Below are 20228 nucleotides of genomic sequence, written 5' to 3' on the forward strand. Positions count from 1 at the left end.
TAAGTACAGTAGCTAAATCCTGGTCTCCACAGTCTGAACATTCCTGATACGGCATTTATGTGAAGGGTGGGGCGCTGCAGATCGGAAACATACAGCAGGATTGTAGCTAGGATTTAAAAAATACGGTGACCAAACCTGATTATTGGGTGGCTCAGGGAAAACTTAAGGGAGAGGATCCACTGGTAACCATTTGGAAATTAGGGTTGGCCAGGCATATCTCATGGGTGGCCAGTGCCACCCTAGTCACTTTTCTGGTTGTGCCACTGGTATGCACACTGTAATACATGCCAAGGAGAAAATTCACTTTGTTTTCAGGTTTAGCCTGTACATTCTTATTGTTCTTCTCTTTGGTGGATGTGTACAAACAGAATGATGGCTGTTTGCATGGAGTAGCCCATTGTTTTGAGCTCCTCTAGGTGCATAGTTGCAAGCATAAGAAATGCTCTCTAATCAGCATGTCTTTCTGGCTCTATGGCATATTAAGAAGTATTTCCATCAACAGATTATTTATAATGGTTCATCAATACAAACACTTAGTAAATATACTGTAGTCACTTCGAGCAACTGCAGCCACTGCTTCAGCGGAACAAGTAGGTTGTGGAACTCGTATACAGTATTCACAAATACAGTATTCTTGGGATCATCCAGTCCCCATAATTCAATGTCAGTCAAGGACTCCACTCCAGTAGTACTGTCCATCACAGAGTTGTTGCCTGTCATGTTCAGTGTTGCCTCAGCTATGGGATGGCTTGATGTCCCGGGTAAGCCTAGATCCTTAGGCACTTTCATTGTCACCTCCTGTCTGGGTAGCAGTGCATCTCACACAAGGACCCCCAGTTCTCGTCATCAACTGTTCTTGGGTGTGAGGCAAGGCCATGATGTGACCCAATTTCAGTCAGTGACAGACATTGGATAAGACCCCACAGGTGATATATTGGTCATTGGCATGGCTGGTGCCTCCTGTTGTTTAGACTGAGTCAGGCCTTGTCCACAGTATGACTACCTCACCTCACTGAACACAGCTCCAATTCTTCTCCCAGTTTATTAAATAAATCCCTTTCTTTGAACCACATGGGCACTGGCAGTAAAGGGGGAGCATGCCTGCAATTGAGGAAAGCTGATGACGTTTAGCACAATGGACTGCTGAAAGGTGCAAATGTGAAACAGCATGTAAGTACAGAACGTGGCAGGGCAAGCAGGATGGTGGAGGACCAATGTCAAATGATGCATGAGTAAGGGAGGAAGAGGTCTCTGTGAGGTGGATAGGGATCTAGAACTGTTAAGGCAGAAGAGGGTAGAGAAAGAAGTCTCTGTGAGGTGGGGAAAAAGGCTGGCATTATGCAGGGTGAGGGAGAAGTCACCATGACATGTAGAAGAGGCTGGAACTTGTACATGACCATGTGAACATAACTTTCCTCTTGAAGGCACTGGTGTTGTGGCCTAGGGTAATCTCCCGTCCCTAAACATACCAAGACACATCCACTCTAATCATGCAGAAAATACTTGGGAAAAGCCATACCATGACTACATATGTATTTCATACACACACCATCAGATGATACAGGTGAGACAGCATCTGAGACACACACACTCCACCCACAAGGAAGGCACGAGGACCAGCTCATGACACACAGGCAGTTCCCACAATTGTAAGCAGGTGAGCTGATCCCACAGACAACTGTACTTGATCTCTCCAGCCCTGCCTCTGTCCAATTCCCAGTCCTCATTTGAGCATAGAAAGAGAATAGTTTTGATCTCTTCAGCCCTGCCTCTGTCCAATTCCTGGTCTTCATTTGAGCACAGAGGGAAATAGAATAGTTCAGACCACCCTCATGGGAATGACTCAGACATTAAAAACGGTCAGAAATGATGCAAGAAAAGTGAGGTAGTCGCACTATCAGCAAGGCATGGAGAAAGCCCAGCTCTTCTTTCTCAGCATTACCGGTAGTCACAGACAGAGGTCCCAAGGAAGACCATGAGATTCACAGTGGGGCCAGAAGTGTTTAGCTGAACCTGAACACTGTTACTCCATCTGGTTCACTCCCAGAGTGTGAGGATACCAGGGGGACTGGATATGGGGTCAATCTCTAATCCCAGCGCAGTCACTTCTTGCTAAAGTCAAGGATGTTCCAAAGTATCACAAATTTTTTCATACTTATGCCATTTAGTCATTTCTATGACACAGGGAAGAATGTTAAGGCATTTGGCTAAAGACAGACAGACAGACATCACTTTTCCCACCTCCCCATTCATATGCTACCAGGCATTACACACTACATTACAGTGGGATGTAGCTAGTTTCAGAAACAATGTTTACTAAAGCTATGTAGACTACTTGATACAAATTGCAGTAACTAAAAATGTGCTGCTGTACTTACATGATTGTACAGTACCAGGTACAAGTATTAATCAGTAATAAAACAGAAACTACAAGCTACTTGTATTGCCAAGCACCTAACATTACATCTGTCCATACACAGTACTTAATACAATACAGTAAAACCTTGACAAATCGACCCCGCAAGAGGCAGAAATTCTGGTGAGTTGAACTCTGACCGAGGTGTGACCTAGTGCTAATTAAAAGGGTTACATTTTAGTTTCTTACATTCCAAATGCTACATTCTAGTTTACTATATTCCAAGTGTTACATTTTAGTTTGATTGTAATTTGAAGTAAGCAAGTGCAGAACTTCACGTAATTGACCCCTACGTCTATGCAACCTCCTATCCTAGCCTACCCTATGACATGCACCAAACTGTTTTTACTGTTTATTTTTCTTGCTTTGTAAATGCTTCTTTAGTGTTAATGAACAAGTACTGTAAATAATTTGCGACTACTGGGGGGGTAATATAGTTTTCTTGCAATTACTTCCGGTTAGTTGGGAAATTCAGTGTCAAACTACTCTAGAGCCCCATACAGGTTGACTTGTGAAGGGTTTCCTGTAACACCAAGATACACTGCAAATACATGATCATTATAATTTCACATTACTTCAGAGACATGGGCTCAAGAAATAGGAAAAAGAAAACACAAAAAATAAGAAGTTGTCAATATTGTACAAGTACCAGTAACACTATATAAGAAAAGTTTTCTATGCATATTATACTGAAACACATAAGCAAGAGAGTTCCCATTTTCCTACATACATTCCGAAGGCATTATTCCAGGCTTACATAGGCAAGACCTTTTCATCTGGCAGTTAATTTCCAAGCAGCACAGTCTACTACAGCTTTCTGGTGAGTCCCTAAACTTGATGTCCCTTCTCAATATATCATCCCACATTTCTCTAAGTCTCATAACAAGGGCTCTCCACTCTGTTCAAATATGTACATCACTTCACTAAGCTACTCCCACATGCTGAATTCAGCTTGTCCATACACATCATGACACTATGCATATCAATGCTCTACTTTTAAATCTGCACATGTTCTGTCCACTATATATTGAGATGTAAATACCAAAATACCACATAAAGAAACATTGTAAGCACAACCAGTATATCAATAATGCAACCAGCAAACATTTCTATGTCTGAATGACATATTCTGAACAAAAATACATTTGCACATTGATGATTGCAAAACAAATTACTATTATATAAAAAAAAAAAAAACTTTGAGGTAACTTCAACTGAACTCATGAGCTACTTTACTTATAAATGATGGTCTTTCATTATGCTTTATTATTTTGACTCATATACAGTGAATGTAGCATATGGTTCCATTGTGTCTACCTCTGATCTCACTATGTGACTATTTTCTGCCAATCCATGTCTGATGTGTGTAAGCTGGCTATAACAATTCAGTCTTCTCTATCTATGTGTATGGTCTGAGAGGTCTGAGCTTTTCCTCCAGTGCGGGGAGCCTCTACAGTGAGAATGCCCTCAGGTGATAGTGAAGACTCCAATGCTTCCACCTCCACATCCTCAGGCAGTGTACACTCTCGCACCACAGAATATGAGGACTTTGAATGCTCTGTTTCTGTTGTAGCTTTGCTGGACACACTCAAGTTTCTCCCTGCACAAATAAATGTATTTAGTACAGGCCTCAAAGTACAGAACTGTATATTTACAAGAATAAACTCAATACACACTATCTACCTACCTCTACCCAAATGCCTTAACCCTGGGAGTAGTCACAAACTAACTGGCTCCAGGTAACCCTGTCCACTGCCATCAGACTGCCCCCTCTCCAATTCACAACACCATCTCTCATACACCTCCACCCCAGCTCTCCATCTCATCCTCAGTCTATTCCTCCCCCTCCTCCTTCCACCTCACATAAGCTCTCTCAAAGTTAGTCTTCCTCTTCATACTCTTCACATGGACAAACCATCTCTGGGTACTTCTCATAATGCTTTCTGGCATATCTGCAGCAACAACACAGTGCTCCTTCACTTCCTCACTCGTCTGTCTGTATCTCCGTGTAACATCGCAGTGTGAATAAACTGCCTGATTTTATTAACCCCAAGCATTTCCTCTGCACATTTAACACTGTTCTATAACTGCTCCTAGTTACTTAAACTCCCTCACTAACTGAAATATCTGTCCATCCACCACCAACTCCCTCACCAACTCAAATATCTGTCCATCCACCAACACATCACACAAAGTTATGCTTGTATTTTACCACTCATCACTCTACTAACTTTACTTTCAATACATGATACTTATAGACATCCCCAAAACATGTAATGCTCCTGTTAACTACTGAATCAGGGAACTTACATATCACCATCTGCATACATCAGACCTGGGACACTTCACTCTCATTATATACTGTGTGTGTGTGTGTGTGTGTGTGTGTGTGTGTACTGTATATCATCATCATCATCATCAGCCATTTGAGTATCCACTGCAGGTCCGGCCAATCCCGACCAAAGTGGGAACGATACAGCCTATGTATCTCTACCAAGTGGCTTAGGCTGTCTGGTAGAGATTGTATGTAGGGTGAGAAGTGCTTGTAAGTGTAATTGTAGTGTTGGAGTGGCTTTGGATGTGTGTGTAGTCTGTGAACCAAGTGTAATCGGCCTGCGCAAGCGGACTGGGTGCTAGCGTACTTTATAGTTAGCGGCACTGGTTCAACCCAACCACAGCACCCCTTGTGTCCGCCAGCGCAGTACGTGGTCGGAAGAACGCTCCCAAAGTTTATTACCCTGGCGGGGTGTGAACCCTAGTTCTTCAGTGTATGAAAATGCACGCTGTACCACAGAGGCTCTGTACTGTATATACCAGTGCATATTATACAGATAGATAGATAGATAGATAGATAGATAGATAGATAGATTGATAGACAGACAGATAGACAGATATAGTTATATATGTATATATAAGATAAAAAAGCCATGGGAACATAGCACACCCTTCTCTTACTAAACAACTGATAATGTACTGAACAATGGTGTAGTCTCAGTAAAACAAAATGGTGGTGCAGTTTATCAGATCTTAGATTCCTTTTGCTTTCCTTGATGTATTTTTGGATAACTGTCACAAGCTCTGACAGTAGCTTCCTAACACTGGACAACTAGCCCATGATTATTATCAATAACACCAACATAAATATTTTTTCCCCCATAACAATACTTATATATGCTTCATTAATATCCTAATAACTTTAACATTCAATAACTTTCCACATACAAAACACCATATATGCATAAAACCCTTCCCTATTTGCCTTGTTCTAATTCTTTAAAAGATCCTTAACCACCATAAGTACCCTACAGTCCTCCTCACATACTTTTGCCATTATCTGTAGCTAAACATTTCACCATCATCATCTCCAATGCCATGCTTCCTCCAGAGAACCCCTGAACACAAATGGCTATGACAGAAATGTCTCCAGGTTACCTTACCCTCACACAGATCTCTCACACTCAAACACTCCTTTTACTTCTCTTCCTTCTCTTTCACCAATACTGCTCCATTAACTTCATATGACGTGCCTGTCTCCACCACACATCCCCTACCACTCCTAAAACCATCCTGTTAATCACCCACAAGACATCTGATATATGCACATCCTTTAAGGTATTCTGCCATATACATTTCTCATCAACCGACAATATTCTGATCATGAGGCACCTTCTTATGCATGGAGATAACATTATGGATAAGCAATAATGCTGATGCATTAACATACCTTTCAGTGAGACTTTTACATCCTCTGGCTTAGCATTGGCAAAGTTAAAAGACAACTTGTATGTGTTTTCTGTGGATATATCTTCCACATGGCCAAACGCAGGCTCTGAGACTCTGGGGACAAGTCCACGTGATGACCCAAGGAGAGGAGGAAACTGAAAGATATGGTATGTAAGGTGAAAATATTAAACCTATCACAATGTCTGAACTGGTGTGAGATTTGGACTTCTCTCAGAAATATTTATTCATCTTGGTGGTGAACTCTTGCCTTCAAAAGGGCTAAAAAGAAGGTATCTTCATTACAACTTGAAAGCTAAATGACTGCTGTGCATATTGTGGCTAATGCCTGATGTCTCTACTTGGCTTAACAGCCACATCTCAGCCTCAAAGGGTTTAAGAAACTAAATCAACATCACTGCTATGAAAAAGACACTTTATCAGTATCACTGCTATGAGTACATCTTATACTGTATTTCAAACTAACCAGTGGCATGTCTATAAAGCACATGGAATGAATGAACAGCTCTTGTTGTTACTGTTAACATCAGTCTGTCTAGCTCAGCAGACCCAATCACCATGAGTAAGCAACTGCTTCCACGGGACCATCATACTGCTAGTGCAATACATGTACCATGTAGGTAATCGGTGCCTCCTTGTGCTTGAGGGACGGACCCGAGTCCTTCCCCATAATGCTGTGTGGAGAAACATGAGGAAGTATGGCTTCCTGGTGGATGCCGCAGCTGCTCAGCTTCACCCACAGTGCACTGCGCCACCACATTTAAGTTTCTTTTAGGTGCCTGATGGAACCATAAATTAATGCTGCTCATGGAAGGATACAGAGACAGGTCATTTAATTTTCTTTTCCACAGGCCGGATTTAGTCTGAGTATCAGACCATTAACTACTGAACAAATGTATTTAAGTCAAAACAGCTCCCTGGGGACAGGAGGGGATTAAAGGTCAATGATGTTAACCTCCCTCTCTTTGAACTGTTGTGAGATTATGCTGACCCCACCATCCAGTACTTTACTGGAAATGGTCTTGTATACATGATAAAAGTACTGGACTGTAGACATCTGATGATACCTTACTGATCAACATACTGTAGTTCATGATGTCCTCAGAATATGAATCTGATTCATTCATTCATCATCCAATCCTACATTGCCCCATGAGGAGTGTTGGAGCCTTGGGCTAGGCAAATTGGTCCTGACATTTAAGATGAGAGTGATACTACCTGAATACAGTTGATCATAACAATACTAAGAAATGTAACAAACTAATGATATATGGTATCCTCATTAAAGCAATGTATCAATCTGAAATAGATCCATCCATCCATCATCCAATCCTATGTTGCCCCAACAGAAGCGGAGAAGCCCGGGGTTAGTTAAGTTGGTCCTGACATTTAAGAAGAGAGTGACCAGCCTCACTCATCCCTAAGTGGCATTATGTGAGCAATACTGTAAACCCCAATCACCTCTTGAATATAAACCTACACAGGCTCAATCTGATTGGAGCACCTTAATTACCCACTAAAGCTCCGAAACAGAATCATCATCATATTCACTTTAATTGAGCATTTTTTTTTTCTTAATCAAGTACAGTGGAACCCCGGAAATCGTACGCCTCTCTACTCGTACAACTTGGTTTTCGTGCAACTTTTTTGTCCAAAAATCATTCCAGTTTTTGTACGGCGACCCGCTATTCGCACTAAGAGATGCGTCGTCATAGGTGCCACGTGGTCGCCAGTCCCGCTTTGTCTTACGCCAGCTAAGCATCAGTCATACAGGCTCCATTAAACTTTGTGATAAATTACGTATTTTCGTTAAAAATTGTACATAATTATGGGCCCTAAGAAGATTAGTGAGTCAGCTGGAGGTAAAAGAAAAGCAGTGAGAACAATAATTGAGCTGAAAAAAGAACTCACTGCAAAGTTTCAAAGTGGAACCCTTGTCTCCAATCTTGCCATTCATTACAGCAAAGCAAAATCTACCATTTCATCCATACTAAAGAATGGATTACAGTAAGCTCGCCCCGAACATGTTCTCACTGAATGCGCTCGCAATTATACACAGTAAGTGCTGGGATATGTATAAGACAATAAGATTAAGAACCATTACGAAAACTATAAATTTACGCGAGAGGCCTTTGAAAGGCCAAATCCTCGAACATCAGTGCAGCACCACGCATGGTTTGTTTTGATCACGTGATCGTGTCCTGCTTTTCCACAGTACTGTACTGAATTTGTAAGTTAAATATTCACATTACTGTCCTAGTAAGTTTATGTGCAATTTAAAGTACTATTAAATACCATTAAAGCAAGTCTTATAACCAGTTTACCTGATAGGCATCGGAATATTGCCTTTTTTATTTGTTCATTAAATATTTGCTGTACAGTACTGCTTTTCCACAGTACTGTATTTGTAAGTTAAATATTTACTGTTCTGGTATGTATTTGTAAGTTAAAGCACTTAAATAAAGTTAAAGCATTAAATAATGCCTTGTAACCAGTTAACCTGATTTATATGATTACACATGATCGACGTCAAGTTAATTCGCCAACAGACAATTCCCCGTCAAAACATGGACGATTCCTCGTCAGGACAATTTGCACCCTGGACGATTCCCCGTCATTCTATAAATATACTTATTATTAATTAATCAATACTTTTATAAATATACTTATTATTAATTAATCAATACAGTAATCACTCTAATATCCGGACGCCCAATATCCGAACATCCCCACTATCCGGACATAAGAATGTTTCATACTGTACTTTTTTCCATACTATACTTACCTCATTTCACTCTTTAATGTCCTTTATTGGTGTGAATAGGGTGTTAGGAGCTATGCATGTGCAGTAGGAAGGTGTTTTTCTGAGTTAGGCTAGGTTAGGGTCCACAAGTACCAGTCCAGGAGCCAGTCACCAGAATGTTTATTATTGTATGAACCTACTTCTAAACCCTCATTTTATGTTTCTTTTGCATTTATTTCAGTCATTTATGTGCCTTATTGGTGTGATTTGGGTCTTAAATAGGTGCTATGCATGTCCAGAGGGAGTTGTATAGGTGTTTCTCTGAGTTAGGGTCCATAAGTACAAGTCCATAAGCTGGGGCCCAATATCCGGACAGAACCAATATCCGGACCTACCTATGGCTCTATTACGTCGGATATTGGAGTGATTACTGTACTTTAATAACTATATTTCAAGGGGATCCATCAAAGTCTACGTTCAATAGCGTAAGCTTTGGATATTATTTATTAGTTGCACCTAGTCAATAATTAACTTGTTTCTTTCTTGATGTAGTCGCTTGTGAATTATATTTTAGCGTCACCCATAGCTGTCTTTATTAATGAAGGCGAATTGTCTAGTTACTGTTGTGACAGTCCCGAAACCAGTCGGCGTCAGAATGTTACCTTGTGTTTACGTACAGTATTTGTATGTTGAAGTTTTGCTGTGCGGTACTGTATTTGTATGTTCTATCTATCTATCTATTGCCAGACGCCTCAATCCCGTTTGGGGTGGCCACAAACAAATCGCCTCCAAGTCGCCCTGTCCCCCGCCATTTCACTGCCCTGCTCCCAACTCACACCCCCCTCTCTCATATACCTCTCCACCCCATCCCTCCATCTCATCCTCAGTCTCCCCCTCCCTCTTCCACCCTCCACCTTACTCATATACACTCTCTTTGTCAGTCTTTCACCCTCCATCCTCTCCACATGGCCAAACCACCTCAGTGTGTTCCTCACAACGCTTCCTATCACATCCACATCCACACCACAACGCTCCTTTATATCCTCATTCGTCAGCCTGTCTCTCCACGTGACTCCACAGGCTCCTCTTAAATAACTCATTTCCACTGCTCTCACTCTTGACTTGTGTCCTTCCAACAATGTCCAAGCTTCACTTCCGTATGTTAGAGTTGGTATCACAATACTGTCATGTAGTAACTTTTACTTCCATGCTCACTTCCCTGTTTTCTTATCACTGCTTTCAAGGAACCAGCAACCTTTCTTCCCTGCTGTACCCTTTCAAGCACTTCACCCTCCAAACCTCCATCCTTACTCATCACACTACCCAAATACTTAAACGTACTCACATTTTCCAATTCCTCACCATCCAACCTCGCTGTACATTCACTGACTTCACCTCTCTCAAAGACCATCACTTTACTCTTCCCTACATTCACCTTTAGGTTCCGTTTCTTACACACTCTCCCAAACTCATCCACCAAGCCTTGCAGCTCCCCTTCGTCTTCACTCAACAACACAGTATCATCTGCAAACAACAGTACAGGGAGTTTCCAAACACTATCCTCTCTCACCAGGGCCACTCCAACATCCACTACCCTACCTTGTACCTCTTTTATTACCCCATCCATGTACAGATTGAACATCCATGGAGACATGACACATCCCTGTTTCAAACCAACTTTCAAAGAGAAAAATTCACTTAGTTCACCATCCACACGCACTGCAGCCTTCGCACCATCGTACATACTCTTCACAGCATTCAACAACTTCCCATCTACTCCATATATTCTTAACACTTTCCACAATCCTTGTCTATCCACCCTGTCATATGCTTTCTCCAAATCCATGAAAGCCGCATACAACTTCTTTCCCTTCTCTAGAAACTTTTCCACTAAAGATCTAAGAATGAATATCTGATCTACACAACCTCTTCCCTTCCTAAAGCCTCCCTGTTCTTCTCCAACTAATTTCTCTGTTCCTTCTTTAACTCTGTCTACATACACTTTTCCTATTATACTAAGAAGACAAATGCCCCTATGATTACCACACACTTATTTTTCCCCTTTTCCTTTGTACAAGGGAATAATTATACCTGACTTCCAATCCTCCGGGACTCTACCTTCCTCCCAGGCCAATCTGCACATCTTCCACATCCATTCTACTACTATCTCTCCCCCATGCTTCAGCATTTCACCACACACTCCATCAATTCCTGGGGCTTTCCCCGATTTAACTTTCTTCATTGCTTCCACAACTTCTATCCTACTGATTTCTTCCTGTCTTCTCACCTCCCTAGTTCTCCCAGCCATTCCCCAGCCACTTATACTCGCATTACTTCCATCCTCTACGTTCAACAATTCCTTAAAGTGTTCTCTCCATCTGCTCACTTTTTCTCCCTTCTCCACTAGTAATCTACCATTTTTATCTTTCACTCCCCTGCTAACTTCACTTCCACCCTGTCTTACTCTTTTCACTTCTTTCCAGAACATTTTCTTACAGTCCCTCCACTTTACACTCAAATTCCTTCCAAATTCCTCATCCACTCTCTTCTTACTCTCTCTTACTAATCTTTTCACCTCTCTCTTCCTTTCCACATATAACTCTCTCTTCCGCCTCTCAACTTCTTCCACGCCCCTATTTCTCATCCATTCATTGTATGCTTTCTTCTTTTGTGCCACTGCCTGTTTCACCTCTTCAGTCCACCACACTGTTCCTTGCACCCCCCTCCGTCTTCTCTTCCTTCCACACACCACATCACATGCTGCACATATTTCTTCTGTAAATATCTTACACACACCTTCCACGTCTCCCATCTGCTCCAATTCATATTTGCCCAATCGTTCCTCCACTTCTCTCTTATACTCTGCCTTTTTCTCATCCTCTTGTAACCTTTCCACTCTCCTTGCAACTTTGTATGTTATAACATTAAATAAACCTTCTAACCACTTAAAGTGCTTCATATTGATTACAAATGGCTGATAACAGCAAAACACCACATTTAGGGGGTCTAGGGAGCAAAATAAGGAGTACAGTAATCCCTCTACCATCAGACGTAATAGAGCCAAAGGCATGCCTGGAAAGTGGGCCCCTGGCTCTTCGACTGGTACTTAAGGACCCTAACCCGGCCTAACTTTGAAAGCCACCTAAATAACTCCCTATCGGACATGCATAGCACCTATTTAAACCTATTTTAGATTCTATTCACACCAATAATGGACATAAAGCATGAAATAAATGAAAAGGAACCAAAGAATGAGGAATTAGAAGTGACTGTACCTCAGCCAAGGTACTTACAGCACGTCTGTGGCTGCCTTCTCTAAGGCTTTGGCAGTGGTGAAAATGCTCTTGAAGCACGCACAGTCATCCAGTGTTGTGCTGCACTTAATTCTTTGCATTGTGAGTTATAATTGTTTAACACTGCACATTGTTCTTAACTGCACCATGCCAGTTTCAACTGCCATTTTGCACTCCACAGTTAATCCTTTGCATGCTAAATTCTAATTTCTTAACATTGCACAACACTGTAAATTCCCGTGTGGTCTAGTGGCAAGGTAATGCAGTTTATTCACAAAAAATGAGCACGTGTGGCTTCCACTGCGATTAGCATCTACTCACAATCAAAGTTAAGCAGTAACTGTTGGACAGTATTGGTGATGCGGAATCAGAGTTGCCAGATCACAACAGCCACATTACCAAACTCCTCAATTTTCATTACCAAAATCGTAAAGCTAGCATTATTCTTCACTAATTACTGTATATATACAAGTGGAAATACATGTAATCACTCTCCTTATAATTAACAGCATGTTGATTATTTTCACGCTATGTAGGCCGGCAGATTAATCAGAGAGAGCAGACAATCCACCATTTCCATCCAGTGTATCCTCATGCATGTGAAAAATCTGTTTGGTAATGCATTATTCTGATTCATTACCAAACGAATTTTTCATTACCAAATTGGCCTACATTTGGTAATGAAAAATACCAAATGGCTACCCTGACAGGGGTGGGGGAAGGGGGGAGGAAGGAAGGGGTGAATGGGCCATTGGTGTAAACAGCTGTTCGGCAACTGCACGGCAATTTCAAATTACGGATGGGAAAAAATTAGGATTTGGGGGGGATTTTTTTCTTTTTTTTTTGGCCATTCTTGGGTTCCAAAGGTCCAGGCACACAATGTCCGGTAAGTGGGGTGTCCGGAAAGTGGGTGTCCACATAATACGGGGATTACTGTAGTTAAAACTTACGCGGTTTCACGCCGAATGCACTACGTTAGGAACGAAACCCACACATTCAGGGCGAGCTTGCTGTAATGCAAAATACACTGTTTCTTATGGGAAAAAAATGATTCGGTTTTCGAACAATTCGCAACTCATACAGCCTCCAGGTACGAATTGTGTATGTATTCCAGGATTCTACCGTATACATCATACACTAAATGAAAGGTGGGGTAGAGTTGCATCTCCTTTCTCCATTATGATACTGAGTCATCTCTAAGGGAAAAGCTAAGACCAAGCATTTGACAAATAATGTTCCCTGCTCAAGAACTGGGAGTTCACAAGCCTAATTTACAGAGTGAGACTTGGCGGTAAATAGTGGTGACAATATCCACTCACTTGATGTGCTGCCTACTCCTTCCTTTGCCTTTATCATTCTTTTTCTGTGTGAGCCCTTCTTCTTCCCATTTCTCCCATGCTTTCTGTCAGTTTTTATTACTGTACTCTTCTTTCCACAACAGGTGGCTTTACACCAAGTGACCAGCCTAACTGTTTCCTGTAACCTAAGAAACCATTTAGAATGTTGAGTGGCAACCATAATATCTATATAACCAAATAATGGGGTGATAAGGAGCCTACTGTGGTGCTCCTGTTAACTGGGAACTAAACCTTCTCTGTTCCTGATGCCTTGTTGTGGCAAGGTGATGTCCACTGCAAGGAAGCATTAGTTCAATGCACAGGATGGTCCTGAAAGGATGGATGTTTGCCTGTGGTTCATGGGTTTGCTTGGCCAGGCAAACCAGGTTTAATAATATACTATTATATATGTATATATATATAGGCACATGTGTTTATCAAAGTGTTCTTAGGCTTCCTTATGAATGTTTCAGGTATTTAAATTTTAAGGCCAAGGTGGAGAAGGTTAGGGTATGCTTAGGGTCATTAGGGGTGACACTGGTGAAGGTGCCAACCAAACTCCCCCCCCCCCACCCAAAAGTTCTGTCTTCCATACAAATTTTCCATAACATTCTGCAAAAGGGAACATTTAGTTATAAGTAAAGAATGGATCTGACATGGCTACAGTACTTTACTTACATCCCTAAAGATGGAGCTGACAGTGCCCTCAATGTCCCTCCTAAATCTCCTCTCCATATCCTTCATAAAGTCTTCCATCTGTGAAAATGGGTCTCGTCCAAAAGGTCCACGGCTGTAGGGACGGGTGTAGGTGGGGACGATGATGGATGTTCCATGCTGCGGGGTCGGACCACCCCTCAACAAACCCCTCAGCTTTGGCACCACTCGGGAAATGCGCAACATGACCATCTTGTTGCTCTGAAATCTATTGATTAATAATTAATCTTTGCTATGTCATCAACCAAACTGTGGGATGAAAATTTAATTTTTCAAATCACTGAAAGTACTGTACAGGGAATGAGCAATTCTGATGCTGGTAAAATCTGTTCAGCTAATGAACTGGAAAGAAGCAGTGATTATGGCTACGGTATATATATATATATATATATATATATATATATATATACATACACAGTATATGTAACAGTAGCCAAAGAAAGCACATTCCATCTGTACAAGCACCAAACTGTACCAAACCTAACCTAGTCAAGTAAACCAAATCCTTCTGTCTTAATTTTGGTATTCCTCAGTTCTAATCAAGACAGAGTCTGGAAATATACAATCTCATCTGAATCCTTAACTTTGGGACAAATTGGCTCAGATTTCCAGTACTGTACTTCTGGTTTCCTTCACATGATCTTCCTTAAAAAATAATGTGCAAGAGCTGCATGTTTCCTTCATGTTGCTTTCCTTAGAATGAAATACCACGGAAGAACATGCACAGCACAGTGATCCTCTGGTTATCGCACATGGTTGGTACTGAACAAGGTGCGAGATACAATACACAGAACTTGTGGCACCCCAAGTGCAAGCCAGATTTTCTTTTATAAAACAATTTTAGGCCCAGTAAATACATACCCAGTAAATATTGCTATGGCGCGTACCAGAAACACAAATTAGGAATAGTTTAATTAATAGATAGTGTTGAAAAGGACAATAGGGATGAAACACACACCAAAGAAAGACTATGGGTGGAGAGTGCATGGCCTCCACCACCTGGGATTAACTCCTCAAGTAAGGCCACACTTCTGAATCCCCCAAAGCCATTAGAAACCACAGACAAGGCATAACTGCAGCAGAAACCAGTTCAGGCAGGCGATACCAATTTTTTAAGCCAAAAATGTGCTATAATGGCAGAACCACAGATTATCATCTCACAGTGATAACAAAAACTCTAGAACCAGGAGAACACTGTAGCAACTCTATTAACAAACACTACCTTAGGTCCAATGTTTAGCCTGGAAAAAGAAAAGTGGCCAAGCCTACACATGGGGAGGCCCAAGAAAAACTGCTTAGGGGGAGTCCATTGATATTTGGTCAATCTGCTGTTTTGGATGACAAGGGAATATATATTTCCTTTAGGCTTTATATCGTGTGCTCTCACTCTTGACTTGTTCCCCTCTTGCAAGGTCCACGCCTCGCTTCCATACGTCAGGGTAGGGATCACAATACTATCATGCAATGACTTCTTAACTTCCATACTCACCTCCCTATTCCTCATCACTGCTTTCAGTGAACCAACAACTTTCCTTCCCTGCTGTACCCTTTCACGCACTTCATCCCCCAAAGTTCCATCCTTACTCATCACACTACCCAAGTACTTGAATGCACTCACATTCTCCATATCCTCACCATCCAACCTCACTGTACATTCTGTGACTTCATTCCTCTCAAACACCATAACTTTACTTTTGTTTACATTAACTTTCAGCTTCCTCCTCCTACACACTGTCCCAAATTCATTCACCAAACCTTGCAACTCCCATTCATCTTCACTCAACAATACTGTATCATCAGCAAACAGCAACACCAGAATCTTCCAAATCTCACCCTCATTCACTAGAGACACTCCCACATCCACTGCCTAACCTTGCACCTCCTTTTCAATCCCATTCATGTATATATTAAACAGCCATGGAGACATCACACAACCCTGTTTCAGTCCCACATTGAGATCAAAGAACTCACTCAGCTTGCCATCCACTCGCACCGTAGCCCTAGCTTCCTCGTACATACTCTTCACAGCACTCAACAATTTCCCCTCCACTCCATATATTCTTAATATCTTCCACATACCTTGCCTATCTATTCTGTCATAAGCTTTCTCAAAGTCCATGAAGGCAGCATACACTTTCCTTCCCTTCTCTAGATACTTCTCCACTAAACATCTCAGAACAAATATCTGATCTACACACCATTTTCCCTTCCTAAATCCCCCTTGTTCTTCTCCAACTAGCTCCTCTGTCATATGCCTAACCCTGTCAATGAGTATTCTACCATATATTTTACCAGTCACACAAAGAAGGCAAATACCCCTATGGTTACCACATACTTCTCTCTCCCCTATTCCTTTGTATAAAGGAACAATTATACCTGATTTCCAGTCCTCTGGAACCCTTCCCTCTTCCCAAGCCAATCTACACAACTTCCATATCCACTCCACAACAATCTCACCCCCATACCTCAGCATTTCACCACACATTCCATCAATTCCTGGGGCCTTTCCCAACTTAATCTTCTTCATCGTTTCCACTACTTCCGACCTACTGATCTCCTCCCTCCTCTCATCTCCTCTTCTCCCAGCCATTCCCCAACCACTTATACTCGCACTGCCCTCACTCTCTACATTCAACAAATCCTCAAAGTGCTCCTTCCGTCTCCTCAATTTCTCTCTCTTCTCCACCAACAATCTATTATTCCTATCTTTCACTCCCCTACTATTTCCCCTTTCACACTGCCTTACTTTCCTTTCCTCCTTCCAAAACAATTTCTTACTCTCCCTCCATTTCACACTCAGATTCCTGTCAAACTCTTCATCCACATTCTTCTTACTCTCCTTCACCAGTCTCTTAACCTCCCTTCTGCTCACATACACCTCTCTCTTCTCTCTCTCATCTCCCCTACCTCTACTTACTAACCATTCACTATATGCCTTCTTCTTTTGTTCCACAGCTCGTTTCACCTCATCATTCCACCATGCTGTCCCTTGCACACCCTTGCATCTCCTCCTCACTCCACAAACCGCCTCACACGGTGCGCCTATCTCTTCCATGAATATCTTACATACGTCTTCCACCCCTTCCATCTGCTCTAGCTCATACCTTCCCAATCTTTCTTCCACTATGCTCTTATACTCTGTTATTTTCTCACTGTCTTGCAATTTCTCCACTCTTCTCACAGGAGCTGCTTCCTCCTGTCTTCCCCTTCATTTCCTCAACCATTTTCTTTGCAGTTCTACCTTGGCCATCACTAAGTGATGGTCCGAGACTCCATTTCCCCACCCTCTCCACACTCTTGCATCCAACACTTGTCTTCTCATTCGCTCATCCACACACACGTAGTCTATCATTGCCTTTCATTCAACAAGTTCACCATCCATCCTCCTCATTACTCTCCATGTATACCGGTGGATCATCTTATGACGAAAGTAGGTGTTGGCTATTGCCACCCTTACAAGCACAGATGTCCACCAAAGCACTACCATTCTCATCTACTTCAGCTGGCACACCCCACTGACCAACCACTCCATCCACTCGTACATTCCCAACTTTGCCATTCATGTCTCCAATCAACAGCACTCTCTCACTCCTCTCAAGCTTGTCCATACATGCTTCTACTCTCGCCCAAAACTCATCTTTCACTCTTGCCACTCGATCCTTGGTCAGGGCATACACACATACAATCGCCCATGCTTGTATACCTACTTTCATCCTCACCCATACAATCCTTGCACCCACCGTTGCTTATCATCAGACATACTCCCTCTCTTGCCCTCTCACTCTCATTGACTCCCATACATATACCTAAATCATATTCCCAATCTCTCACCCTTTCACCTTTCCATTTAGTTTCAGTCAATCCACATATATCCACTTTTGCATCCTCAAGCATCTGAACAATCTCTCTCTCTTTCACTTCATCATTCACTCCTCTGTACTGTACCATATATATATTCTATTTTACCATGATTTTATTCCATTTTACCATTATGTTTTGTAGGCCCACTGCATTTTTAGGTCTGCTTAAGCAGATGGAGCACTGTAGTGTTAAACAATAGGAACAAGTGTTGTATGATGTACTGTAGTGACCTTTTACAAAGGCTTTCAAAGTTAGGTTATGTACAAATGAGGGCCAGCTGAGAAGTTCACTACCCGGTCATGCCTTTGGCTCTATTACATCAGATAATCGAGCAATTACTGTAATTTTGAGGATACCAACTATAAAACCACCAATTTTAAACACAAACTGTGGAATGTGGGCACCTGGCATAACAGACTTTTAGGCTGACTCGGCTGCATAAAATTTTCAACATTTGTTAACGGGAGCTCTGCAGTTTGTCAGTGCAGCCTACCACATTACCCTTTCTTGTATTGTTCAATAAATTATACTACAGCTAATATTAACTTGCAACAAATATATACCGTATGGAACTGTAAATGAGAAAGTTAGGAGAGATATATACAATATAAAGAGGAAATATATTCTATGGCTGTCTTAAACAGCAAACTGACTGGATATTCCCCCGGAAACTTGGAGTGGCCGGGTATGCTTCAAGGGTGGCCAGTTGCACCCCAACCACCTCTGTGGCTACACCACTGCTTCTGTTAATATGAAAATACTCTTACCTACATGTTTTGTGAGCCCACATATAAACTATGTATCGCATAACTTCCGCATACAATACCGTAACTTACCATCTTTTGTTTGAAGTGAAAAAACATTAACAATCTTTGACTCATAATGAACACGTATTATTCAATTTCGTTTTGAATTTGTATAATGTACTCGTCTCACTTTGGGTGCAAATTTTTACGCTGATTGGTACGGTTGTCACTTCAAGGAAGCAAGGACCGTCACCCTCCATACAGCAATTTACCTGGTTCAGTACATTGACATCCTAATACGAAGCCACTGTAATCTCTAGCAATGTTCCAAGTCAATATTTACCACACCAATAAGCGACTTGAATAATGCTTGTGGATCCTCAGGTTGATGGACTGACAACCAACTTCGCCTGTTCGCCCCTCGTCCACGGACTAGTGTCGTCTGCGGGATGACGTCAAGCTGGTGTAACTTATAAGCCTCCGTGGTGTACTTATCAAGAATCTTCAGGAATTTTCTGGATAAAGAAGTCTCCAGTACAGTTTATTATTGTCTGAAATCGCCTAGTTATCATACTGTTCATTTTAATTTTATCCCTAGTTTGAATGTGGATTGTTTGGTAGTTGTATAATTGAACATAATAGAATAAAGATGAAATTCATAACGTAAGTTGAAGAAAAATTGTAAATATTCTCTTCCTATGTCCATATCCCTTCGTCTCATGTTGGCCAGGTGAAATGATATATATTTCTGTACTAGTGGTAAAAGGGCTATTTGAAAGCAATAATACAACTATTCCATAAAACCTGGATAAAGTTAAGTATGTTGAACATTAAACGTATACATAATGCTATAAATCATTGCACCGAAGTCAAAGCCCATAAAAGGAAAACTGTTTGATGCAAGAATGGCGGTAGCTGATGAAACTTTCTAGAATGTTATAATAGCTCTTGCTCCGTAAACAATAGAAAGCTTCTTTGTGGATGGTGAGATCGTCTGGCATTAGCAGAAGGAAGATTTGTAACTCGTCAGTCATCGTTAACGGGTTAGTCGACATTGTTTTTCAGTCAATTTTATAACTGTATTTGCTTGAAGAAAGTGTGTGGCGACTCACAACCTTGTGTATATCACCTTTATAACAGTAACTTTGTGAAATACTCACCCGGCAGATCGACCCCGACACCACCACCGCAGAGGACATGGGGAGGTGACACCCACCCCAAGAGGAGGCGACGGGGAGGCGTATCGGTGTCCCACGCCGTACCGACTCATCTCCCCCGTGACCTTATGCCCCTCTTCTACGCAGCCGGACCCACGGGAAGTGCACCGTCCAAATGCATTACCCTCTGATGGGCATAGCGCTCACCAGAATCGGGGTG

At 41.7% G+C, this 20228-nt stretch overlaps 1 protein-coding gene across 1 annotated transcript; it reads right to left on the reverse strand.

The window, feature by feature from the left end:
- Nucleotides 1–2438: 2438 nt before the first annotated feature.
- Nucleotides 2439–19280, reverse strand: LOC145400414 (heat shock protein hsp-16.2-like). The gene is made up of 4 exons (XM_080272927.1): nucleotides 19195–19280; nucleotides 14209–14452; nucleotides 6141–6294; nucleotides 2439–4016 (listed from the first exon to the last, which is right to left on the reverse strand). The coding sequence occupies exons 2-4, from the start codon at nucleotides 14434–14436 to the stop codon at nucleotides 3802–3804; spliced, it is 597 nt and encodes a 198-aa protein (XP_080129053.1). The 5' UTR covers nucleotides 14437–14452; nucleotides 19195–19280; the 3' UTR covers nucleotides 2439–3801.
- Between the last annotated feature and the right edge of the window lie 948 nt (nucleotides 19281–20228).

Source organism: Coenobita brevimanus, chromosome 52 (genome assembly GCF_032717465.1).
Source record: "Coenobita brevimanus isolate Jiangsu-jjx chromosome 52, ASM3271746v2, whole genome shotgun sequence".
NCBI classification, from domain to species: Eukaryota; Metazoa; Arthropoda; class Malacostraca; order Decapoda; family Coenobitidae; genus Coenobita; species Coenobita brevimanus.

Excerpts from the sequence above, each read along its gene's own strand:
- LOC145400414 (XM_080272927.1), bottom strand. The coding sequence starts at position 14,436 with ATGGTCATGTTGCGCATTTCCCGAGTGGTGCCAAAGCTGAGGGGTTTG. Across the intron at positions 6,295-14,208 it reads TCAGCTCCATCTTTAGGGAT|TTTCCTCCTCTCCTTGGGTC; the intron begins GTAAGTAAAGTA and ends CATATCTTTCAG. Across the intron at positions 4,017-6,140 it reads TGTAAAAGTCTCACTGAAAG|GGAGAAACTTGAGTGTGTCC; the intron begins GTATGTTAATGC and ends TTATTTGTGCAG.